At 42.9% G+C, this 21,810-nt stretch overlaps 1 protein-coding gene across 1 annotated transcript in view; it reads left to right on the forward strand.

Annotated features, from left to right (window-relative positions):
* Fez1 (fasciculation and elongation protein zeta 1) overlaps nucleotides 1-21,810 on the forward strand; it is a 47,470-nt gene that overhangs the window by 6,310 nt on the left and 19,350 nt on the right. The window contains exons 2-3 of the mRNA XM_048340956.1: nucleotides 2,543-2,895; nucleotides 12,655-12,754. Of these exons, the coding sequence (XP_048196913.1) occupies nucleotides 2,585-2,895; nucleotides 12,655-12,754 (411 nt within the window). The 5' untranslated portion in view covers nucleotides 2,543-2,584. The remainder of the gene's footprint in view (nucleotides 1-2,542; nucleotides 2,896-12,654; nucleotides 12,755-21,810) is intronic.

Here is a 21,810-nt window from a genome sequence, read left to right on the forward strand (position 1 = left end):
TGTGTGCACATATGTGTGTAAGAGGTTCCCAGAGTTGCTGGAAAATGGGAGGCATCCCGAGTATGCACTGCACAAGATGGAAGTGGAGTTTGGCTTTGTAGCATTTAAGTGATCGGTTATTTCATACAAGGTAACAGGTCATTTAGTACATTCGAAGGCATATGTCCTGCATTTAAGTAAAACTCAGGTGTTAATGGGAAAGTCTGTTTGTCTGTCTGTCTCTGAGAAAGTCTTTCCATGTCGTCCGGGCTGGCCCCAAGTGCCTAGGCTCAGGCAATCCTCCTGCCTCAGCCTCCTGTGTAACTGGGACATCATTACAAACAACACTGAGCCTGGCTGAAGTTTCTATTAGTGTTCTGCTATCTTATTTATGCATTTATTGCCAGTACTGCAGCTTAAACTCAGGTACTTTCCCTTAGCTCTTTTGCTCAAGGCTGGTGGCTCTACTGTTTGAGCCAAAGCTCTACTTCTGGCATTTTGGTGGTTAAGTGGAGCTCAGAGTCGCATGGACTTTCTTGCCTAGGCTGGTTTCCTACCATGATCCTCAGATCTCATCCACTTGAATAGCTAGGACTATAGGTGTGAGCCACCAGCACCTGGTTTCTATTATTTATTAATGAGAGGATAAGGACTGTGATGCATTATCTAAAATAGTTAGGGCTGAATTTGTTTCAGAATTTATATTATTTAAAATTTTGTTTATTTGTTTTGTTTTTGTTGCCAGTCCTGGGGCATGGACTCAGGGCCTGAGCACTGTCCCTGGCTTCTTTTTGCTCAAGGCTAGCACTCTGCCACTTGAGCCACAGCGCCACTTCCAGCTTTTTCTGTGTATGTGGTGCTGAGGAATCGAACTCTGGGCTTCATGTATACGAGGCAAGCAAGCACTCTTGCCACTAGGCCATATTCCCAGTCCTTATTTCAAATTTTCTAAGGCATTAACAGAGCACCTATTTTGCATTCTGTTCACTGTGGTCTGGGGTAGCAATCGCTTTCCTTATTTATTTATTTAATTTATGCTATAGATGGAACCCAGGGCCTCATGCATCTCAGGAACGTGGTCTACCACTCTATCACTCAGCTACACCACAGTCTCTTCTATTAAGAGAAAACTACAGGAAAACACAATAAGTGCAAACAATTAAAATTACAAGCAACTTTATATTCAGTTTGGGTTTATTTATTTATTTAGAGATAGGGTCTCTGTGCAGCCCAGGCTGGATTTGAACTTGAGAGATCCTGCTTAACCTTTCAAATGCTGGCTTCATAGGTGTGCATCACCATGCCTAGGCTCTGCCAGGTTTTATTGGTAAAGAACTTTAGGTCATGTCAATTTTTCTGCAAAACAAGTTATAAAATTTATAGCTTTTGGAGCACCTAGTTAGGGCCTGCGGGGTACAATAGTAGTAGTGAGAGAAAATGTTGAACAATATTGACTTTTGTGATCTTCTAAACTTTGACTTAAGCACTTATCTGCTTATAGCTTTAATCTTGTAAAGTGCCTTTGAAGTAGTCCTGCTGCTATTGTGTGTGTGTGCACGCGTGTGTGTGTGTGTTTGTGCCTGCCAGTTCTAGGGCTTGAACTCAGGGCCTGAGCTCTGCCCCTCAGCTTATGTTCAAGGTTAGCACTCTCACTTAAGCCACAACTTCACTTTTTCAGCTTTTTGGGGTAAATTGGAGATAAGAACCTTACAGACTTTCCTGCCCAGGCCTGTGATCCTCATCTCTCAGCTTCCTGAGTAGCTAGGATTACAAGTGTGACCCACCAGCACCTATCTTACTATTGCTTTCTTGAGAAGAATAAAAGGAAGTACAACTGGACGTTGCTGGCTCATGCTTATAATCCTAGCTACTCAAGAGGCTGAGATCTGAGGATGGCAGTTCAAAGCCAGCCTGGGCAGGAAAGTCCATGAGATTCTTATTTCCAATTAACCACCAGGAAACTAGAAATGGTGCTGTGGCTCAAGTGGTAGAGTGCTAGCCTTGAGCTGAAGAGCTCAGGGATAACACCCAGGCCCAGAGTCCAAGCCACATGACTGACAGAAAGAGAGAGGAGGTGGGGTGGGAGGGAGGGAGGAAGGAAGGAAGGAAGGAAGGAAGGAAGGAAGGAAGGAAGGAAGGAAGGAAGGAAGAAAGAAAGGAAGGAAGGAAGGAAGGAAGGAAGGAAGGAAAAAAGAAAGAAGGAAGTACAGCTGAGTTAAAAATACTTGCTTAAGGTCATAGGAGGCAGGATCTGAATAGGATTGGCAATCTGGCTCAGAAGCTGCCTACTTTACCACTATACTTTGGTTTTGGGGGCAGGGAATTAGAAAGCAGGCATGTCTCCAAAGTTCACGTTATTTAGATAATTTATTAGCATACACCACAATATTTTGAAGTCCTTAAGTGCATAGTAGAGGGGAAGTACAGACACAACTGATGCCAAGAAAAAGAGAATTTTTATTTCCAAGGGATAGTGAGTAATGGAATATGTGATTAAAGTTTCTCAGGAGAGCAAGCACAAAAACCCAGCCCCAGCTCACACTGTCCTATGTATTTCTTCCAGGGAGACAAACCCTGAGAATTGCAGTTGTATCTCAGTGCCAGGATGGAGGCCCCACTGGTGAGTCTGGATGAAGAGTTTGAGGACCTGAGGCCCTGCTGCTCGGAGGACCAGGAGGAGACGCCCCGGTGTCTCTATGGCTCATCTCCCCACCATCTGGAAGACCCCTCCCTCTCTGAGCTTGAGAATTTTTCCTCTGAAATCATCAGCTTTAAGTCCATGGAGGACCTCGTGAATGAATTTGATGAGAAGCTCAATGTCTGCTTTCGGAACTACAACGCCAAGACCGAGAACCTGGCGCCTGTGAAGAACCAGTTACAGATCCAAGAGGAAGAGGAGACCCTACAGGATGAGGAGTAAGGAGTCTCTCTTGCCCTCACCTGCCTCAGTCCTGTAGTCTGACCTCCTTGACTTAGAACTCGTTTCTGTCTAGCACAAGGTTTATGGTAATTGTTGGCATTGTTCTCTGGTTGTCCCTACTGTCACCTGCAGAATGCTTTCTTAGATTGAAAACTTAGGGAAACGGAGGATTTAGCTTTTCCTCATCTCAAAAGAGAATTCAAGGGGCTGGGGATATAGCCTAGTGGCAAGAGTGCCTGCCTCGGATACATGAGGCCCTAGGTTCGATTCCCCAGCACCACATACACAGAAAACGGCCAGAAGCAGCGCTGTGGCTCAAGTGGCAGAGTGCTAGCCTTGAGCAAAAAGAAGCCAGGGACAGTGCTCAGGCCCTGAGTCCAAGGCCCAGGACTGGCCAAAAAAAAAAAAAAAAAAAAAAGAGAATTCAACACTTCTTAAAATTGCTATTATAAAGTGATGTACAGAGGGGTTACAGTTGCATAAGTCAGGTAAAGAGTACATTTCCTTTTGAACAATGTCAACCCTTACAAAATAGAATTTCAGGAGCACAGAAAATGTGAAGATCTTGCCACTTTTGTGTCAATGTAATATATTCAAAATAGAAAATAATCAACTGTGATGGAGAGATCAGTCATTGATCAGTTTGCTCTCAAGAAACACCAGAAATCTGAAAAATTAAGAATTAAAAAATTATTTCCTGGGCTGGGATGTAGCTCAGTGGCAAAGCGCTTGCCTAGCAAGTGCAACGTCCTGGGTTCGATCCCCAGTACCAAGGAAGAAAAGACAAAAAAAATTATTTCCCATCTCCCCATTTCTGGAAAATTATGTACAACTGGTTACTCAAATAAGAAAGTTTTCATCTAGCTCGATGCCAATGGCTCCTGCATGTAAGCCTAGCTACTCAGGAGGCTGAGATCTGAGGATCACAGTTCAAAGCCAGTTTGGTCAGACAAGAGATTTGTCCCAAATTAACCAACAAAAATCCAGAATTGAGCTGGGCACTGGTGGCTCATGCCTGTAATTCTAGTTATTCAGGAGGTTGAGATCTAAGAATCACAATTCAAAGCCAGACCAGGCAGAAAGTCCATGAGACCTTCCTTCCTTCCTTCCTTCCTTCCTTCCTTCCTTCCTTCCTTCCTTCCTTCCTTCCTTTCTTTCTTTTTCTTTTCTTTTCTTTTTTTTTTTGTCAGTCGAGCGCTGTCCCTGGCTTCTTTTTTGCTCAAGGCTAGTGCTCTACCTCTTGAGCCACAGTGCAGTTTCTGGCTTTTTCTATATATGTGGTGCTGAGGAATCGAACCCAGTGCTTCATGTATGCGAGGCAAACATTCTACCAGTAGGCCATATTCCCAGCCCGAGACTTTTATTTCTAATTAGATACCTCCAAACCTGAAGTGGAGCTGTGGCTAAAAGTGGTAGAACACTAACCTTGAGGACAAAAGCTCAGGGACAGTGCCCAAGCCCCGAGTTCAAGCCCCATGACCACCACCACCACCACCACCACCAAATCCAAAAGTGGAGCTGTAGCTCAAGTGATAGTGCACCAGCTTTGAGTTAAACTCAATAAGACAGTGGGCTTCAGTACCAACAGAAAGAGAGAGAAAAAGAGACAAAGAAAGAGAGAAGGAAGGAAAGAAAGAAAGAGAGAGAGGAAGGAGAAAGGGAGAGGAAGGAAGGGAGGGAAGGAAGGAGCAAGAAAGGAAGGAAGCAAGCAAGCAGGCTGGGAAAGATGGCTTCAAATTGAACTGAGAACTACCCTGAACAAAGTAAAAGTAGAAACTAAATGATATGGTTTTAGGGTTTCACTTATTAGCTACCTTCTAGGGTCTTAGCAGAGATTAAGACAACAAAAATCTGAGGAAAAAATACTGTTCAAGGAGGGGCTAGAAAGAGAAGTGGGAGTAATTGTATAAATTAAACAGGAGTGTTATAGGCATTTAGAAAAGTATTCATGAATGCCTCAAATATGTATCAACTCTTCTTTAGGAAACACACAAATAATATCCAGTACTGGTCATGAAATACTGGAGCAACTGTGCTTTTGGTTTTTGTTGTTTTGTTTTTCTCGGACCATGCCGGGGTTGGAACACAGGGCCTTGTGCATGGTAGACAGCTGTCTATCACTGAGATCTGCCCTCAGTTCCCTTTCACTTTTCATGAAGTTGAGTTGGTAAGGTTGCCCATAAGTAGCTAGGTAAGGGGCTGGGGATATGGCCTAGTGGCAAGAGTGCTTGCTTGCCTTGTTGTATACATGAGGCCCTGGGTTCAATTCCCCAGCACCACATATACAGAAAATGACCAGAAGTGGCGCTGTGGCTCAAGTGGCAGAGTGCTAGCCTTGAGCAAAAAGAAGCCAGGGACAGTGCTCAGGCCCTGAGTTCAAGGCCCAGGACTGGCCAAAATAAATAAATAAATAAAAATAAATAAAAAATAAATAGCTAGGTAAGAGGTGTGTCCTAGAGGATCTGACTGGATTTGATGTCGTCTAAGGCTATGAGTGTAGAACCCATACGTCTACTGTCTTACATTACATTCCTACGATTTCATTCCGTATAGTAATACACTGTTTAATACAATGTGTAGTAAGTGATCAAGTAATGTTTTAGGATGAAAATATGCATTGGATGAGTGGTAATCACAGCCTTTCAGGTCCATGTCATGGATTTCTAGGCTCACAACATTTCCTTCTTTGTCTTTAATTAATACTAGCCTTGAGGGCATGACTATAGAGAGCATGTCAGCTTGGTGACCGGTGCCCAACCATGTTTCCATTCAATTTCAAATTTCCAACTGATTCTTTTCAAATCCTAAACTGGTTGTCATTTGCTCAACCTCTGTAAGTCAGAAAAGAATGGCTCTAGGGCTACATTATACGGAGTATTGTTTTTCACTCCAGTTCAACAGGCAATGAGCTAGAAACACAAAGATGATGAATTCTAGTTTTCCTACTCCTCTCACTAACTCACTGGGTGAACCTTGGGCAAGTCACTTAACTCTAGCTGATGGCATGGGTCCTCATCTTTGAAATCTCACGAGCTCCATCATGGTGAAATAGGGCTAAGGACTCACAAAGAACCCGTTTTTTTTCCCAGTCCCAGGATATACTCTGCAAATGACCTTTTAAAGATGCACCCCATTTCCTTGGCTTTTAACAAGTCATCTCTCCTCCCCATCTAAGCACTCCCTGTGCCTCATTAAGGGTTAAGGCTCAATGAGCAGCTTCTTCATCTCTCCAAATACATTCGCTGAGGCCACTTAATGTTAATTACTGTCACAAAGCATTACCAGGCTTCTCCGCCTCATTTTCCTGCTTCATTGACTGCCTTGGCTAAGAGACTGAAGGCTAGATCATTTCCTAGAGTCAGAGTAAGGACCTTGTATAGGGAAGCGAGAAATAGGTACCATACTTTCTAGATACTTGGTGTCTCTAAAGGCACTGTACATCTTTTTCGTTTTATTTCATTTCATGTCATTGGCTTATCAGTTATACAGGGGGAGGGATTTCATTGTTATATCTTGATACATGGTGATGCTATATTCCAATCAATTTCACCCTCCCATCACACACTCGACACCCTTCCCTTCCCTAAGACATTGAATATCTTCAAGTGAAACTTACATCACACACTAATCCAGACCTTTCAGCTGTGAAATTATGACTCAGTAAAGGAAAAGGGTCATTTGAGATCTAACTTGGTTGCAAATATCCTTTAGTGTTATTATGATAAACCTGCTCAGATTCAGTATCCAGAGAGATGTTTCATCCACAAAATGAATTGAAAATGTTTTTTTGGTGTTTTTTTTTTTTTTTTTTTTTGCCAGTCCTGGGCCTTGGACTCAGGGCCTGAGCACCATCCCTGGCTTCTTCTCGCTCACTAGCACTCTGCCACCTGAGCCATAGCGCCCCTTCTGGCCATTTTCCATATATGTGGTGCTGGGGATTTGAACCGAGAGCTTCATGTGTAGGAGGCAAGCACTCTTGCCACTAGGCCATATTCCCAGCCCCTTGAAAATGTTTTGACTGGGGTTAGAATTAAATGATAGAAACATAAAAGAAAAGTGGGGGAATTATTGGCTCTGTAAAGATAGCAGAAATCCTAAGGTAAAGGCAATGATTCCTTTGGAAGGTTTTGGTTTTTTTTTCTCCATCCTTATTTGGAACTATTTGGCCAATTGGGAGTTGACTGGGATGTTAGCTTATCTCTGATTTCAGGGCATAAAGGCTGTAAGATGTTGAAGGGCAGTCAGATTGGAATACCATATTTACTTTCTGGTTTTGAATTCAGGATCTCTTTGTGTATGAGTGGTCACCTTTCTTCCTTGTGATAAATGATAGGACCTGACATGCCAAAAATGGGGAATAGATAATCCTCGCTCTTCCTCCCTCACCATGGGAGGAAGCCCTCTTGCAGGTACCCTGCAAATGGACGGGCCAGACATTTGGGACTCATGGCTATTTCAAATAGAAAGAATGGATTAAAGATGATGTTAAAGGCTACACGATAAACAAACATGATCATCAGACATACTTTACTTACTTTTGAGACAGAGTCTTGCTATGTAGCCCAGGCTGGCTTAGAATTTGCCATCGGCCCTGCCTCAGCCTTACCACCATAGCCAGCTATAACAGTGCTTTCTAAGAGAATTTAATTCCCTTCTTAGAGGTTCATTTTCATCATAGGAGGCAGAAATAGTGTTGAATCTTTTTCTTTGGAGTGTGTGTGTAGGGAGGAGGGAGAGTTGAATTCAAGGTCTTATATTGGCCAAGCAAGTGAGCCAGTTCTTGAGCCATGATGCCAGTTTCATATTTTTTGCCTGGACCGGCGTTGGTCTTTCATTTACCTACCTGTGCCCATATCAAGCTGGGATTACATCGGTAATCCACTATGGATTGGGCAGTACTATGCCCAAAAAGTTAATTGAGATGCCCAGGCTAGCCTTGAACCAGGATCTTCCTGATCTCCACTTCCCAAGTAAGAGGATTATAGGCATAGACCACCAACTCCTGGAAAGATAATGTGATTTCATTTGGAAACTATCTGTAAAAACTTCGACAAGGGCATTCACATGCTAATTATTGCTAATTTCTAAACATGAAGTGCAATGAAAAGAAAGAAAGAAATAGGGTTGGTATGGTATGCCAACCCAGGAGCAAAAGCAATCATCAGATAGCAAGTTTAATTCTGGATCTTGGACAATTAAAAAAAAAAAGAAGGAATCAAGAAGATGCAAAAGTGTGTGCATGCTACTTAAATAAAGAAGTGCAGACATTGGCATGACTGCACATAAAGTACTGGGCCAGGGAAGAAGCCACCTGAAGGAGAATGAAGGGAAATGTTTCAAGTTGGAACTTAATTAGCCCTTTCAACTGCTTACTATAATTGTCAGAAATAGATGCTCAGGTGTGTGTGTGTTCCTGAAGCCTGTATGCTTGTCTTGGCACAGTCCATTCTGTTGGTTTTGCTCACACTCCAGCATCCTTTTTCCAATGCCCAGCCCCTCTGTGGCAAAAGACAGTTTTGTTTGCATAGCAAGAAAGCCTATGCTACAAAATATGCAGTCCCATTGCCTTTGCTATGATCATGGAGACTAAGACCCCAAAGCAAATCTCAGATGTCATGGTAGGAATGGAGGCAACTCCTTTAATCTTGCTTCTTTGATAAATGACAGCATGGATCACTTACAAAGTCTTTCTGCAAGACAAGAGTAAATAGCATAGCTAGGTTCCCATGGCTCTTGTCTGTAATCCTAGCTACTCAGGAGGCTGAGATCTAAGGATCTTGGATAAAAGGCAGACAAATCTATAAGACTCTTATTGCCAGTTACTTGCGAAAGCCAGAAGTGGAGGTATGGCTCAAGTGAGAGCACCACCAACGTCGGCCAAGCAAGAGGAAAAGGCAATGCCTATGTGTGTATATACATGTATGTGTGTATTTATTTGTTCATTTGTTTGCAGCTCTAGAGGATCACACCCAGACCTTGCACATGCTGGCAAGTGCTCCTATCACTGAACCCATCTCCAAGAAGTGAGATTTTAGAATTCCTCTCCAGAGTACTTAAAAAAGGAATACATCTCTGGGTGCTGGTGGCTCATGCCTGTGATCCTGGTTATTCGGGAGGCTGAGAGATGAGGATCATAGTTCGAAACCAGCCCGAGAAGGAACATTTGTGAGACTCTTATCTCCAATTAATCACAGAAAAATCCAGAAATGGAACTGCGACTCAAGTGGTAGAGCACTAGCCTTGAGCAAAAGGAGCTCTCAGGGACAGTGCTCAGGCCCTGAGTTTAAGCCCTGGATTGGCTTCCAAAAAAAAAAAAAAAAAAAAGAATTTATCCACTCCCAAGATAGACTGAGAACAAAGCCTTTCCCATTCTCTTCCAAACAAAAACCTTTGTTTCCCCACCACTGGCTCCTGAGTCCCTGTGGCTGCCTTTACCTTCCTGGGCTGGAAACCTAGAGAAAAAGACACTCCGTGCCCTGTTACCCCTACAAGCCTTCCTTCTACAGTCTGATGAAAGCACAAAGGCTAGAATAATGTGGGGTTTGCACATAGAGCCATTGTCTAAATCGCTGTTCTAGGCTGTGATTTGGATCTTGGTATATTATTCAGATGCTTATGCTAATGGAAGATGTGGAGCAAATCATAAAGAGTTGGAACCTTGCCTGGGTTCAAAGCCACCTCTGCCATCCTTGGCTGTGTGAATTTAGGCAACTGATTAACGTCACTGTTTTAGATGTGTTTCATAAGCACCCACTTTGTGAGTTGTTGTTGTGATGACTGCATCAGAAGACATAAAGAGCTTCGAAGAGCATTTGGTTCCGTAAGCAAGCGTCCACTCTTGTTGTGATTGTTAAATGGCTACTGAGTAGACATGGGAAGGGTATAGAAATGAGGAATGCGGCTTGAGTTCCATGATGAAATTCAGTCCACAGCAGTAAATCTCAGATGAGAAAAGTAGGTGTTCACTCCCTAAACAATGGGAGAGAATCCTCAGTTGTTACTTGAAGCAGTCTCAAGGTCATTGCAAAGTGTACGGTCCATTAACGTCTCAGCTTCCGTCCAACTTTAAGGAGGTACCAAAGACTCCAGCCTATTTTGGTCTCTGCTGAGTCTCTCTTTTTCAGGAGGCAGGGACACATCTGAAGGTCAGTTCCTGCACGAATGTCCACAGTCAAAGCAGTCAGTGAATGTCGTGTCATACGGTGTTGTGAAGAGTCCCCACGAGCCTTCCGGTGGGCACAGTGGAGGAGGGAGCAGTGAGTTAGACATAGCAAACTGCATTTGCCTCTTGGCTCCAGAAAGTGAATGGATCTTACATTTAGAATTAGCCAGGACAGATGCAGTTTTAATAGTGCCCAGTGGAGATGGAGATATCACTATTTCCAAAATAGGCTATGATCACTAGCACCAGTGGCTCACGCCTGTAATCCTAGCTACTTGGGAGGCTGAGATCTGAGGATCATAGTTTGAAGCTGGCCTGGGCAGGAAAGTCTGGGAGACTCTTATCTCTAATTAACCAGCCAAAATCTGCAAGTGCAGCTGTGACTTATGTGGTAAAGCACCAGTCTTGAGTAAAAAAGCTAAGGAAGAGATCCAGGCCTGAGTTCAAGCCCCAATATGCATGTGTGCAGATTGCACAGACACAAGATTCTGGGCACTTGGTGAGTTAGTTCTCTCAAAGTGTTTCCTTGTAATTATAGAAAAGTTACAAGCAGACGCCAATAAATCATGCTTTCGTGGGCTCCTTTTATTTGTTTTATCACTATTCACATTCATTGGAAAATCTCTTTGCTTATATGCATTTATCATATATATGCATATATTGTACACTGACTTTATGTTGATAGCACCTCCTACATTATTGCTATATATCTGATCTCAAGTTTGTATTCTGAGATATCTAAGTAGTTTATACTTGTCTATCTAAATTTTACACTTACCTTTCAGCATCTTACAAGGTAAAATTGGTCTGTATCTATACTTGTTTGCTCATTAAAAATAATTTTATTCTTACTATTAATGTGTTGTACAGAGGGGCTACCATTACATACATGTCAGGCAATGAGTACATCTCTCTTTTATTTTTGGACAATGTCAGCCCTTCATTTACTTTCTCCCCCAGTTTTCCCCTCCCATCTCTACCCACAAGTTACATAGGATATTTTCCCACATAGTGTATGCTGAATAGCATGATTGCGTTTGTTCATCCTCCCTCCCTCCTTTTCTGTGCTTCCTCTTTAACCTTCCTCAGAAGAGCAAAAAAATAAACAAAACAAAAACAAACACCACCACCAACAATAATAACGATAAATGATTTGCTTATTTTTAAATGATTCTTTTATTAGATTCATATATTTAAATTAAATGTACCTTCTCATATCTCAGTATTATGAGTGTCAGTCATGTTGACAGACACCTGCTTTGTCCTATAGAATATCTGTCTTTAACTACTATGAACTCTAGCATTCCTGGCTTTCACCTGTAACATTATTACAAGCCTGGATCACTGATTTACATGAATATCTTGGTGTCTACTAATTTATGCATTTTCTTGATTTGTAATTGTGATTTCAGAATATTTCCCAATCCTGCTTTTTTTTTAAATGGTGGTAGAGATCTAACCCATGGCCTTGCTCATGCTATACAAGTGCTCTACCATTGTCCAGTCTTTCTGAGATACATGAGGCATGTGGTAGCATTTGTAGGAAACTCTTAATATTTTTATTTTATTAATTTTCTATTATTACTTTTTTTGGTGGTACCAGGAATTGAACTCGAGACTGTATTTTCTGGGCTTGCTTGGCTGGTACTCTACCACTTGAACCATACCTCCACCCACATATCAGTATTTAAAGAAATGTTAACCAAAGTAATCTCATTTTCCCCAACTAAGAGCTAACTATATAGACAGAGATTTATCTTAGAGTGTCCAGGGAGACAGGGCACACTCAAACTCAACATTACTGGAGGATTTCATTATGTTTTCTACAACCTCCCCAGCAACATTTTGGGTAATAATAGTGGTCATGCATGACATTGGCAACTTCCGCTTGCCTACATTACAGGTCAATGAATTAATTTGTGATTGTGCACTGCAGGCCTTTGGAGTTGAGAATGTGTATAGATTGGATGATGACTCTAATCTTTTTGGGTTTTTTTTTGGTGCCAGTCCAGCGGCTTGAACTCAGGGCGTGGGTGCTGTCACCGAGCTTCTTAATGCTCAAGACTGGTGCACTACCACTTAAGCCACAGATCCACTTCTAACTTTTTTGTTTTTTTGGTAGTTAGTTGGAGATAAGGGTCTCACAGGCCATCCTGCCTGGGCTGGCTTTGAATCTCAATCCTTAGATCTCAGGCTCATGAGTAACTAGGATTACAAGTGTGAGCCACTGATGACAGGCTCAATAACCCTCTCAAAGGGGTTCATCCAGGAAAAACTATCCGAAAACTCTCCCTCCCCATAGGAATAGGAACAAGGGTACTTCTTAGGTTCCGAGAATGAATTATTTGGTTGGAGTGCAGATTCATTTCTTGTCCTGCTGGAGCGGGGCAAGGCTCCATGCCCTTGGCACTTTCTCCCTCTGGCACGCCTCTAATTCCATTTTCCAACTGCTACGCCTCTGCATGCTGGAAGGCAGATGATCTCAGCCCAACACACACAACAGCCTCTCTCCTGCCCCGGCCCCAGCTCTTCCTTCCTCCAGGCAGAGCCAGGCCACAGATGTGTGCTAATGAGAGCTTCTCTTTGTTTCCAGGGTTTGGGATGCTCTGACAGACAATTACATCCCTTCACTCTCAGAAGACTGGAGGGACCCAAACATCGAGGCTCTGAATGGCAACAGCTCTGACACTGAGGTATCTTTTTGCCATCACCACCCCCCTCCTTGATTTGGAAGGGTTGGGGAAGATGTGGACTCCAATTAGAAAAATATCCAGTAGCTCAGCAGTCCTCTGCTGCAGTAGCTCAAAGTCATTATTGGGAAAGTAGAATCACCCAGAGCTCAATGGGTCTGAAGAGTTGTGTGGAGCAGGATGAGAAATAAGGTAAGAGGGACCTCCACAGTATTGAAGGTGATTGGGATGGTTACCTGTAAAAAGTAAAAATGTAAGCACAGATAACTTCCAATTTTTTTTAATGCTAGGGATTGAACCATTGTACATGCTAAGTACACACTCTACCCCTGAGCTGTAGCTCTTGTCCCCTAGATAACTTTTTGTTGTTGTTTGTTTGTTCTTCTGGTCCTGGTGCTTGAACTCAGGGTCTGGGCACGGTCCCTGAGCTTCTTTTGTTCAAGGCTAGTACTCTATCACTTGAGCCACAGTGCCACTTCTGGCTTTTTCTGTTTATGTGGTACTGAGGAATTGAACCCAGGGCTTCATGCATGCTAGGAAAGCACTCTACCACCAAGCCACATTCCCAGCCCACCCTAGATAACTTTTATAGCTGATCTAGACAACACACCTCCCAAGTATGATGATTTGAAATAAGAGTCAGAATCAGAGAGTGACCACTACAGACTTTGTTTGCTTGTTTTGCGCTGGGACTGGGGCTTGAACTCAGGGCCTGTGTGCTGTTGCTTAGCTTTTTTACTCAAAGCTGATGCTCTACCACTTGAGCCTCCTCTGCACTTCTGGCTCTTTGTAGATAATTGGAGATAAGTCTCACAGACTTTCTTGTATGGGCTGACTTTGAACTATGATCCTCAAATTAGCCTCCTGAGTAGCTAGGATTACAGGCGTGAGCCATAGCTTCCTGGATCAAAGGTTTCTTTGTGCTCAGATAATAGCAAATGGTTTTGTTTTCCCCCACTAAGTGCTGGGGTTGAACCCAGGGCTTCATTCATACTTAAACAAATGTTCTCCTTGCAGCTATATCCAGGCCCAAAAATTCTTCATGAAACTTGACCAATGGGACATGTTTATATCTAAACTAGAGTTATAATCTGAGGGTATTTTTGCCAAGAGACCAAGTAGTCCAAGGACTTCCTATAAATAAGGAAAATACTTATTTTTCATTGATTTGCATACCCTATAAGGGGGTAGCTTTTCAGAAGGCTCAGATTGTCCCTTCTGGTTGAAACAACATATTGAATGGATGGTGTCTTAGAATAACAGAATATCTCAGACATTTGCTTTCCACAGTACTGCAGATTGCAAGATCAAGATCAAGGCTGATTTGAGTCTGGTGAGGGTCCAATTCTTGCTGCATAAATGGCACTTTTTACTCTGTGTGTGTGTGTGTGTGTGTGTGTGTGTGTGTGTGTCCTCACATGATCAAAGGCACAATTGAGCCGCCTTTGGTTTATTTCATAAGAGTACTAATCCAGTCCTTGTCATCTTAACAACATCCCACAGGCACTACCTCCACCATCATTTTGGAGGCCAGGATTTCAGCCTAAGGATTTGGTGGCAAAACACACGTTCAGCCCATACCAAAAGAGAAAATCATGTAATAATGTCTCTGCTAAAAAGCCAATTTCTGCCTTGGTTAGTTTTCTTGTTTTAGCTGTTAAGGAAATTTGACAATTTAGTATCCGGAAGGGCTAGAAAGCCCTGTGGAGTCAGCAAATGATGAAGGGGAGATGGCTGGAAAGCCATTTGTGAGGTGTTCCAGAATTGAATCCAAGTAGAAGAGCAGAAAATAGATTCTCCTGACTGCGCAGCACATCTGCAGATTATTGCCCAAGACAGAATAGCATAGAGATCAGTGTTTGGCTGACTTGCTGGAGAGTGTCAATATGTCCGTCTTGTCTTCTAAAACTCAGACCCTCAAAGCTTCATTGACTGGGGCATTCAGGCTTGGAGACTTCAGATTTTCTGCAAACCTCAACAGAGACACAGGAGATTGAATCTCAGGCCCTATTTTGAACTTGTCTGTTCATTTTCTTTGTTGTGTGGTGCTGAGTACTTAGCAAAATGCAAAGGAGGAGGAGGCAAGAATGGAATAAATGTAGTTATAGAATTTAAAAAAAGACCCATCATGGTGCAAAGGGCAGTTTTGGCTTTGTTATGTCTTTGGCTTCTTTGTGGGTGGGAACCAAGGGCATGTAGGATAGCTTGTCCTTCCACACAATTCTAACTTATCTTCATTTGCAGATTTTCCCACAGAGGACTGATATTTCAGGGAGAACCCAGTGACTCTAGGAAGAATGATCTCGAGCTGTTCTATCTAACCCCTGGGGAGAGATCAGGGAAGCAATAGTGGATGGAGGAAGGCTATTTCATTTCATCCTCCTTTATTATCTCAATTAATTACAGTAGAAGCTCTTTAATCGACCTCAGTTTCAATGACTTAGTAGGTTAAGCAGTGCCCTGGATTTTTGCTATAAAATATACCAACTGAGCAGCCTTGGCATGCTGAAGGCTGATTCTACTTGGCACAAGCCCCCACCCATATCATCACTTCACTGTGTTCCATCGTCAAGATCAGTGGTCTGTTCCCCAACCTGGTTGTGCTTGTCTTTATGACTATAACTGAGTAAGTCAAGGAAATATTGTACACACTGTTGAACTGCAACTGCAGTACGAGTCATTCTTGCTTTGTCAAAATTAAAGTAACACACATATACAATTTTCAGAAAAATCAAATGATACTATTCATTTGACATATAATAGCTCCATGATGAGCTGATAGTTGTGCTTTGTTTTGTTTTTTGCCAGTTCTGAGGCTTGAACTCAGGGCCTGAGCACTGTCCCTGACTTCTTTTTTTTTTGCTCAAGGCTAGTGTTCTACCTTGTGAGTCACAGCGCCACTTCTGGCTTTTTCTATATATGTGGTGCTGAGGAATTGAATCCAGGGCTTCATATATACGAGGCGAGCACTTTACCACTAGGCCATATTCCCGGCCCCGAGCTGACACTTTAATCATTATGTAGTATCAGAATTCTCCTTCTCTTAAAAATCTATGGATTTTGTTTATTTGTATGGTGTTGCTGGAGTTTGAAGTCAGGGCCTAGTGCTAGCTAACCAGGCATTTTACCACTTAAGCCACTTTTTTGTATGAATTTAGCCACTCTAGTTTCCTTCTTTCTTTCCTTCCTTCCTTCCCCTCTCCCTCCCTGTCTCCTCTCTCTCTCTTTCTTCTTTCTTCTGGCAATACTGGGGTTTGAACACTCCAGTTTTTTGGAGGTTTTGTTGTTGTTGTTTTTTGTCAGTCCTGGGGCTTGGACTCAGGACCTAAGCACTATTCCTGGCTTTTTTTTGTTGTTGTTGTTGTTCAAGGCTAGTACTACCACTTGAGCCACAGCGCCACTTCTGGCTTTTTCTGTTTATGTGGTACTGAGGAATTGAACCCAGGGCTTCATGCATGCTAGGCAAGCACTCTACCACTAATGTACATTCCCAGCCAAACTCCAACTTTCTTATGCATACTATTTATGCATAGTTTCTTTCTCATGCGTACTTTTTTATGCATACTATATATTTTGGTTTCTCATTCCTTATGTAGATCTGTTGTATTTTCTTTGTGAGACAGTGTTTTACTAGGTATCACAGGCTGGCCTTGAACTCACCATCCTCCTGTCTCAGCTTCCCTAGTGCTGGGATTATAGGCATGAACCATTATACCCAGCTTTAGATCTAAACAACTTTTATTTTTCTTTTTTTGTGTGGATCTTGGGGCTTGAACTCAGGGCCTGGGTGCTGTCCCTGAGCTTTTGTGATCAGGCTAGTGCTCTAACACTTGAGCCATATCCCCCCTTCTGACTTTCTGCAGGTTTATTGGAGATAAGAGTCTCATGGACTCTCCTGCCTAGATTGGCTTTGAACTGTGATCTTCAGATCTCAGCCTCCTGAGTGCTGGTTATGATAGGCACCTAAATGACTTTTTACATTTCTCTTCAGCCTCCAAAACTTTTTTTTTTCTTACAGGATTTCTTTTTTTTTTTTTTTTTCTTTTGGCTAGTCCTGGGCCTTGGACTCAGAGCCTGAGCACTGTCCCTGGCTTCCTTTTTGCTCAAGGCTAGCACTCTGCCACTTGAGCCACAGCGCCACTGCTGGCCATTTTCTGTATATGTGGTGCTGGGGAATTGAACCCAGGGCCTCATGTATACAAGGCAAGCTCTCTCGCCACTAGGCCATATCCCCAGCCCCTACAGGATTTCTTATAGGGCTACAGGTGACAGATTCTGCTTTCATATAATTTGTGGGGTTTCCCCTTTTTTCAAGGATCACAGCCTTGCACTGCCTGTATCAGTGCCTGAAAACAATTGGCTCATAGATTTTGTCCAGATGTATAGTTGCTAGGGCAGGAGGGATGTCTAACTATTATTCTGAAATGCCTTGAAGATTCTGTCTCTTCTTCCTTCCTTGCTTGCTTCTTTTGTGCCAGTGATGGGGCTTGAACTCAGGGCCTAGGCACTATCCCTTAGATTAGATTTTTTTTTTAACTCAAGGCAAGTGCTCTACCACTTGAGCAACACTTAAACTTCTGGCTTTTTGGTAGGTAATTGGAGATAAGAGTCTTATGGACCTTCCTGCCTGGGCTGGTTTTGAACAACCATCCCCAGACTTCAGCTTCCTGAGTAGCTAGGACTACTGGCATGAGCCACTGGTGCCCATCTAGTAGGTGTGTTCTAAGGGTGGTTGGTGTTGGGCTCTCCTAGCAGGCTGTAGATGGAGAGCAGGACAGTCCTGACATCATATAGGGAGGATCACTTCTCCTTGAGGATGTCCAGGAAGATGTCGCCTTGGGTGTCCACACTAGGGTGGCCGCTGGGAATGAGGAACTAAAGTACCTCAGGGCTACCACGTATCATGCCAGCTTTCAGTGGAAGGTTCTCATCCATTTCAAAAACTTGTCTGATTCAAGAAAGGCAGGCATTCCTTTGCCATCAGACATCCAAGGGCCATCAGCTCCTGCTGTAGCTTCTTGCTAAGTGTGTGTGGTAGTGGTGGGGGAAGCACTGTCAAGTAGACAGGAACTCAGAGAATGGCACTGGCACTGCCTCTGCATTCATTGGAAGCTTTGAGCTACCAGGTGACACCTCTGAGGCTCATCCTTGCCCCAAAGCAGGAGAAGCATGCAGCTTGCTCACCTATGTGGTCAGACCCCTTTCTGGATCCAGTTCCTCTCCATCCTGGCAAGTAGGGACTGGAAAAAGAGGATTTTTTCTTAGAAAAGACTAGTAGTTCACTTTAACCATATGGAAACAATGAGCAGGCTTAGTCCACCAAGGAACTTGGTCCCAGCGAAGTGCTGGTGGCTCATGCCTGCAATCCTAACTACTGTGTGGACTAGAATTCAAAAACAGCCCAAGAGAAAAGTCTGAGAGACTCTTATCTTTAATTAACCAGAAAAAAAAGCTGGATATGGTAGGGAAAAAAGTTCAAGTGGTAGAGTGCCACCCTTAAGTAAAAAAGCAGAGCAAGTAAGTAGGTAAATAAATAAATAAATAAGGAACTTAGCTCCACATGACCTGGCCTGAGAATTGTGTTCTGTATCCAGCTTTCCCTTAAGCACACACAGGCCAAGGAAACTCTCAATGGCACTTTTCATTTTTATGTCACATTCTAGGAATAAAGCACTCATCTGCAGAAGCACTTTGCTGTTTTCAAAGTCCTTCCTGTCTGTGGTTCTTTTTTTTTTCTTTCCCAAGACTGGGATTCAAACTTGGTGCCTGATTCTCTTTGCTCATTGGCTATTGCTCTACCAACTGAGCCATGTCTTGAACCTCGTGTCTGTGGTTGTTAGTTCTCCTTCCGCTTTCTACTCTGCTCAAGATCCTGTCCTGGTAGAGCGGGGAAAGTCTGGGCATCCTCTGTAAAAGGAAGAAAGGTTTCTGAGAAATGACAAAAACAAATGGATGAGAGCAGCATCTGGTAGGATTGAGAGAATATACAGGAGCCAGAAAACCAGGATTAGGTAGACCTCTTTACCTTATCCTGACAATTCTGACCTGTAGGCATTGTGCCTATGAGGCGGATGGGAGAGAAAGCTCCTGCAGCCGCAGCCCATGCTCTTAACCTTTGAACAACAGGAAGAACTTTTCCCTAAAAGCCTCCTTCATGCCTGGACTTTGAGGAAGAAACTTAGGAAGGGAGGTGATGAAGTTGAAAGGTGCATTATTAACAGTCAGTGAAGTAAACCCACTAAAATTAGCCACATTTCAGACAATGCAACCATTCATTTGTTTTTTGTTTTCCTTTTTTGGTAGAGTTAGGGATCAAACCCAGGACTTTTTACTTTGTCACTGAGCTACATCCCTACCTCTTGATTCTTTGAGATAGGGTTTCACTCTTAGCCCAGGATGGTCTTGATCTTCTGATCCTCCTGCTTCTACTTCCTGGGTCCTGGTATTATAGGCCTGCATCATCAGGCCCAGATAAACTTTCTTTTTTGTTTTGGTGCTGGTCCTGGAGCTTAAACTCAGGCCCTGGGTTTTGTCTTTGAACATCCCCCCCTCCCCCTCAGGTCTAGCATACTACCACCTGAACCATAGCTCCACTTGCAGCTTTTTGGAGGTAGAGTCTCATGGACTTTCCTGCCCAGGCTGGCTTTGTACCATGATCCTTAGATCTCAGCCTCCTGAGTAGCTAGGATTACAGGAGGAGCCACCAATGCCCAGCAAACATCCTGTATTAAAAGAGCCCAATAGCTATACCCTTATGATCACATAAGATGATGCTAAGTGAAATGAACTCCATGTTATGGAAACGATTGTTATATCACAGTTGTAACTACTTTCAACTTCCCATGTGTATCTGTAGCTTCTACTATTGATGATGTTCTTGTATCACCTTCCTGTGGTTGTATCTACACTATCTCTGTAATCTTATCTGAGTATATTGGAAACCATGTATACTGGTATTAGAACTAGGAAATTGAAAGGAAATACCAAAATTGAGAGACACAGGGTAAAAAAAGAAAAACAACTATAAAAGCAATACTTGCAAAACTGTTTGGTGTAAGTGAACTGAACATCGCATGGGGGGAAAGGGAAAGGGGGAGGAGGGAGGTGGGGTATGAGGGAGGAGGTAACAAACAGTACAAGTAATGTATCCAATGCCTAACATATGAAACTGTAACCTCTCTGTACATCAATTTGATAATAAAAATTTGGAAAAAACAACAACAACAGTATTGTTATTATAAAGGTGATATACAGAGGGGTTACAGTTACCTAAGTCAGATAAAGAGTACATTTCTTTTTGGACAATGTCACCCAACATTCTATATTTTATAGACAACACCAACCTCCCATTCTCCTAAATTCTGATGAAATCTAATAGCTGCTGCCAGAGGCTTCTTTTCATATAGCAATCCAGAAAACCAAAATCTCCAATTCCTAGTAAGAGCCATATTCCTACCCCAGGATCGTCTGTCCCGTGGGAAGTTGTGACACTTGGGTATAGTTATGAACAAAGTGTGACAGCAAGAGTTTTGTTCTGCCTGCTGGGGAGCCGTGGAAACCAGGTGTCTACGGCAGGTGGCAGACTTGGCAGAGATGTAAGCATATGGGTTCCACAGCAGAAATAGATGTCACCAGCTGGCACCCTGGCCCCTCGAATGACTCCTTCACCTCCCCGTCTCACCCCTTCTCCAGGGTGAACCCAGATGGCATTTAAGACACATTTTTTTTTTTTTAATGTCTCAGTTCTGGTTTTACACAGCAATAAGAAGGGGATTGTCAGGGCTATCTGCCAAGGTAAGACTTCAAGGAAGGAAGTCATTTTTGAGGATAAACTTCCATGGACCTGACTGCTGGCATGGAGTCTGAGCTGTTTCCTGATAGAAAGGGAAAAATGTGAATCCCCAGGGAGGCTAAGCAGCAGGCTAGCTCTTGGAGAGCAAGCAAAATGGATTCCTCCATGAGAGATGGCTGTGCAGACACGTTTTCTGAAATCTTTTTTGTTGTTATTGTTTTACTTTTCAGTTGAACTCAGGCCTTGTTTGCTAGGTAGGCACTCTATCACTTGAGTACTGGTAGTCCTTCCTAGCCTGTATATGACTTTTTTTTTTTTTTTTGTCAGTCCTGGGGCTTCAACTCAGGGCCTGAGAACTGTCCCTGGCTTCTTTTTGCTCAAGGCTAGCACTCTACCACTTGAGCCACAGTGCTACTTCTGGCATTTTCTATATATGTGGTGCTGAGGAATTGAACCCAGGGCTTCATGTATACAAGGCAAGCACTAGGCCACATTCCCAGCTCCCATATACGACTTTTAATTCAGACTTATGGAAATAAAGTGTCAAGTGGTTAGGTGATTAAATTTGCAAGATCTGAATGTAAACACAAGACTGACTGTCACAGTTTGGGATAAGGCCAAGAATATTTTGTTGAACTTAAATATTGAGTCTCAATGGTTGTGGATTTCTAGACTTTTAGAAATATGAATTTAGAGAACACAGAGCAAGTGGACTAAATGCATTCTCTTTTCATCTTATTTATTTATTCATTCATTTACTTATTTATTATTGTGTGGGTACTGGGACTTGAACTCAGGCTCTGAGAACTATCCCTTAGCTTTTTCATTTAAGGCTGCTACTCTGCCACTTGAGCCACATTTCCATTTCTGACATTTTGCTGGTTAACTGGAGGTAAGAGTCTCCCAGATTTGTCTGCCTGGGCTGCCTTTGAGCCAGTATCCTCAGATGTCAGCTTCCTGAGTAGCTAGGATTGCAGGCGTGAGCCAGAGGCACCTGGCTCTTTCACTTTTTCTTGTTGCTTAGTTATGCTTCAGTCCATGTGGCCTGCTTGTTCAGTGGTATGCCACACGAATCATCACATCACATCACATTACATCACATCACATCACATCACATCACATCACATCACATCACATCACATCACATCAACAGCCCTGACACCATGCATGGATTCCAACTACAGGGTTGTCTTTCATCCAATTCATAAAGCTGTGCCTGTTTGAACTGGAACATCTCACCCCTTAAGTGTCTAGTACGATAAAATCT

Source organism: Perognathus longimembris, chromosome 3 (genome assembly GCF_023159225.1).
Source record: "Perognathus longimembris pacificus isolate PPM17 chromosome 3, ASM2315922v1, whole genome shotgun sequence".
Lineage (NCBI taxonomy): Eukaryota > Metazoa > Chordata > Mammalia > Rodentia > Heteromyidae > Perognathus > Perognathus longimembris.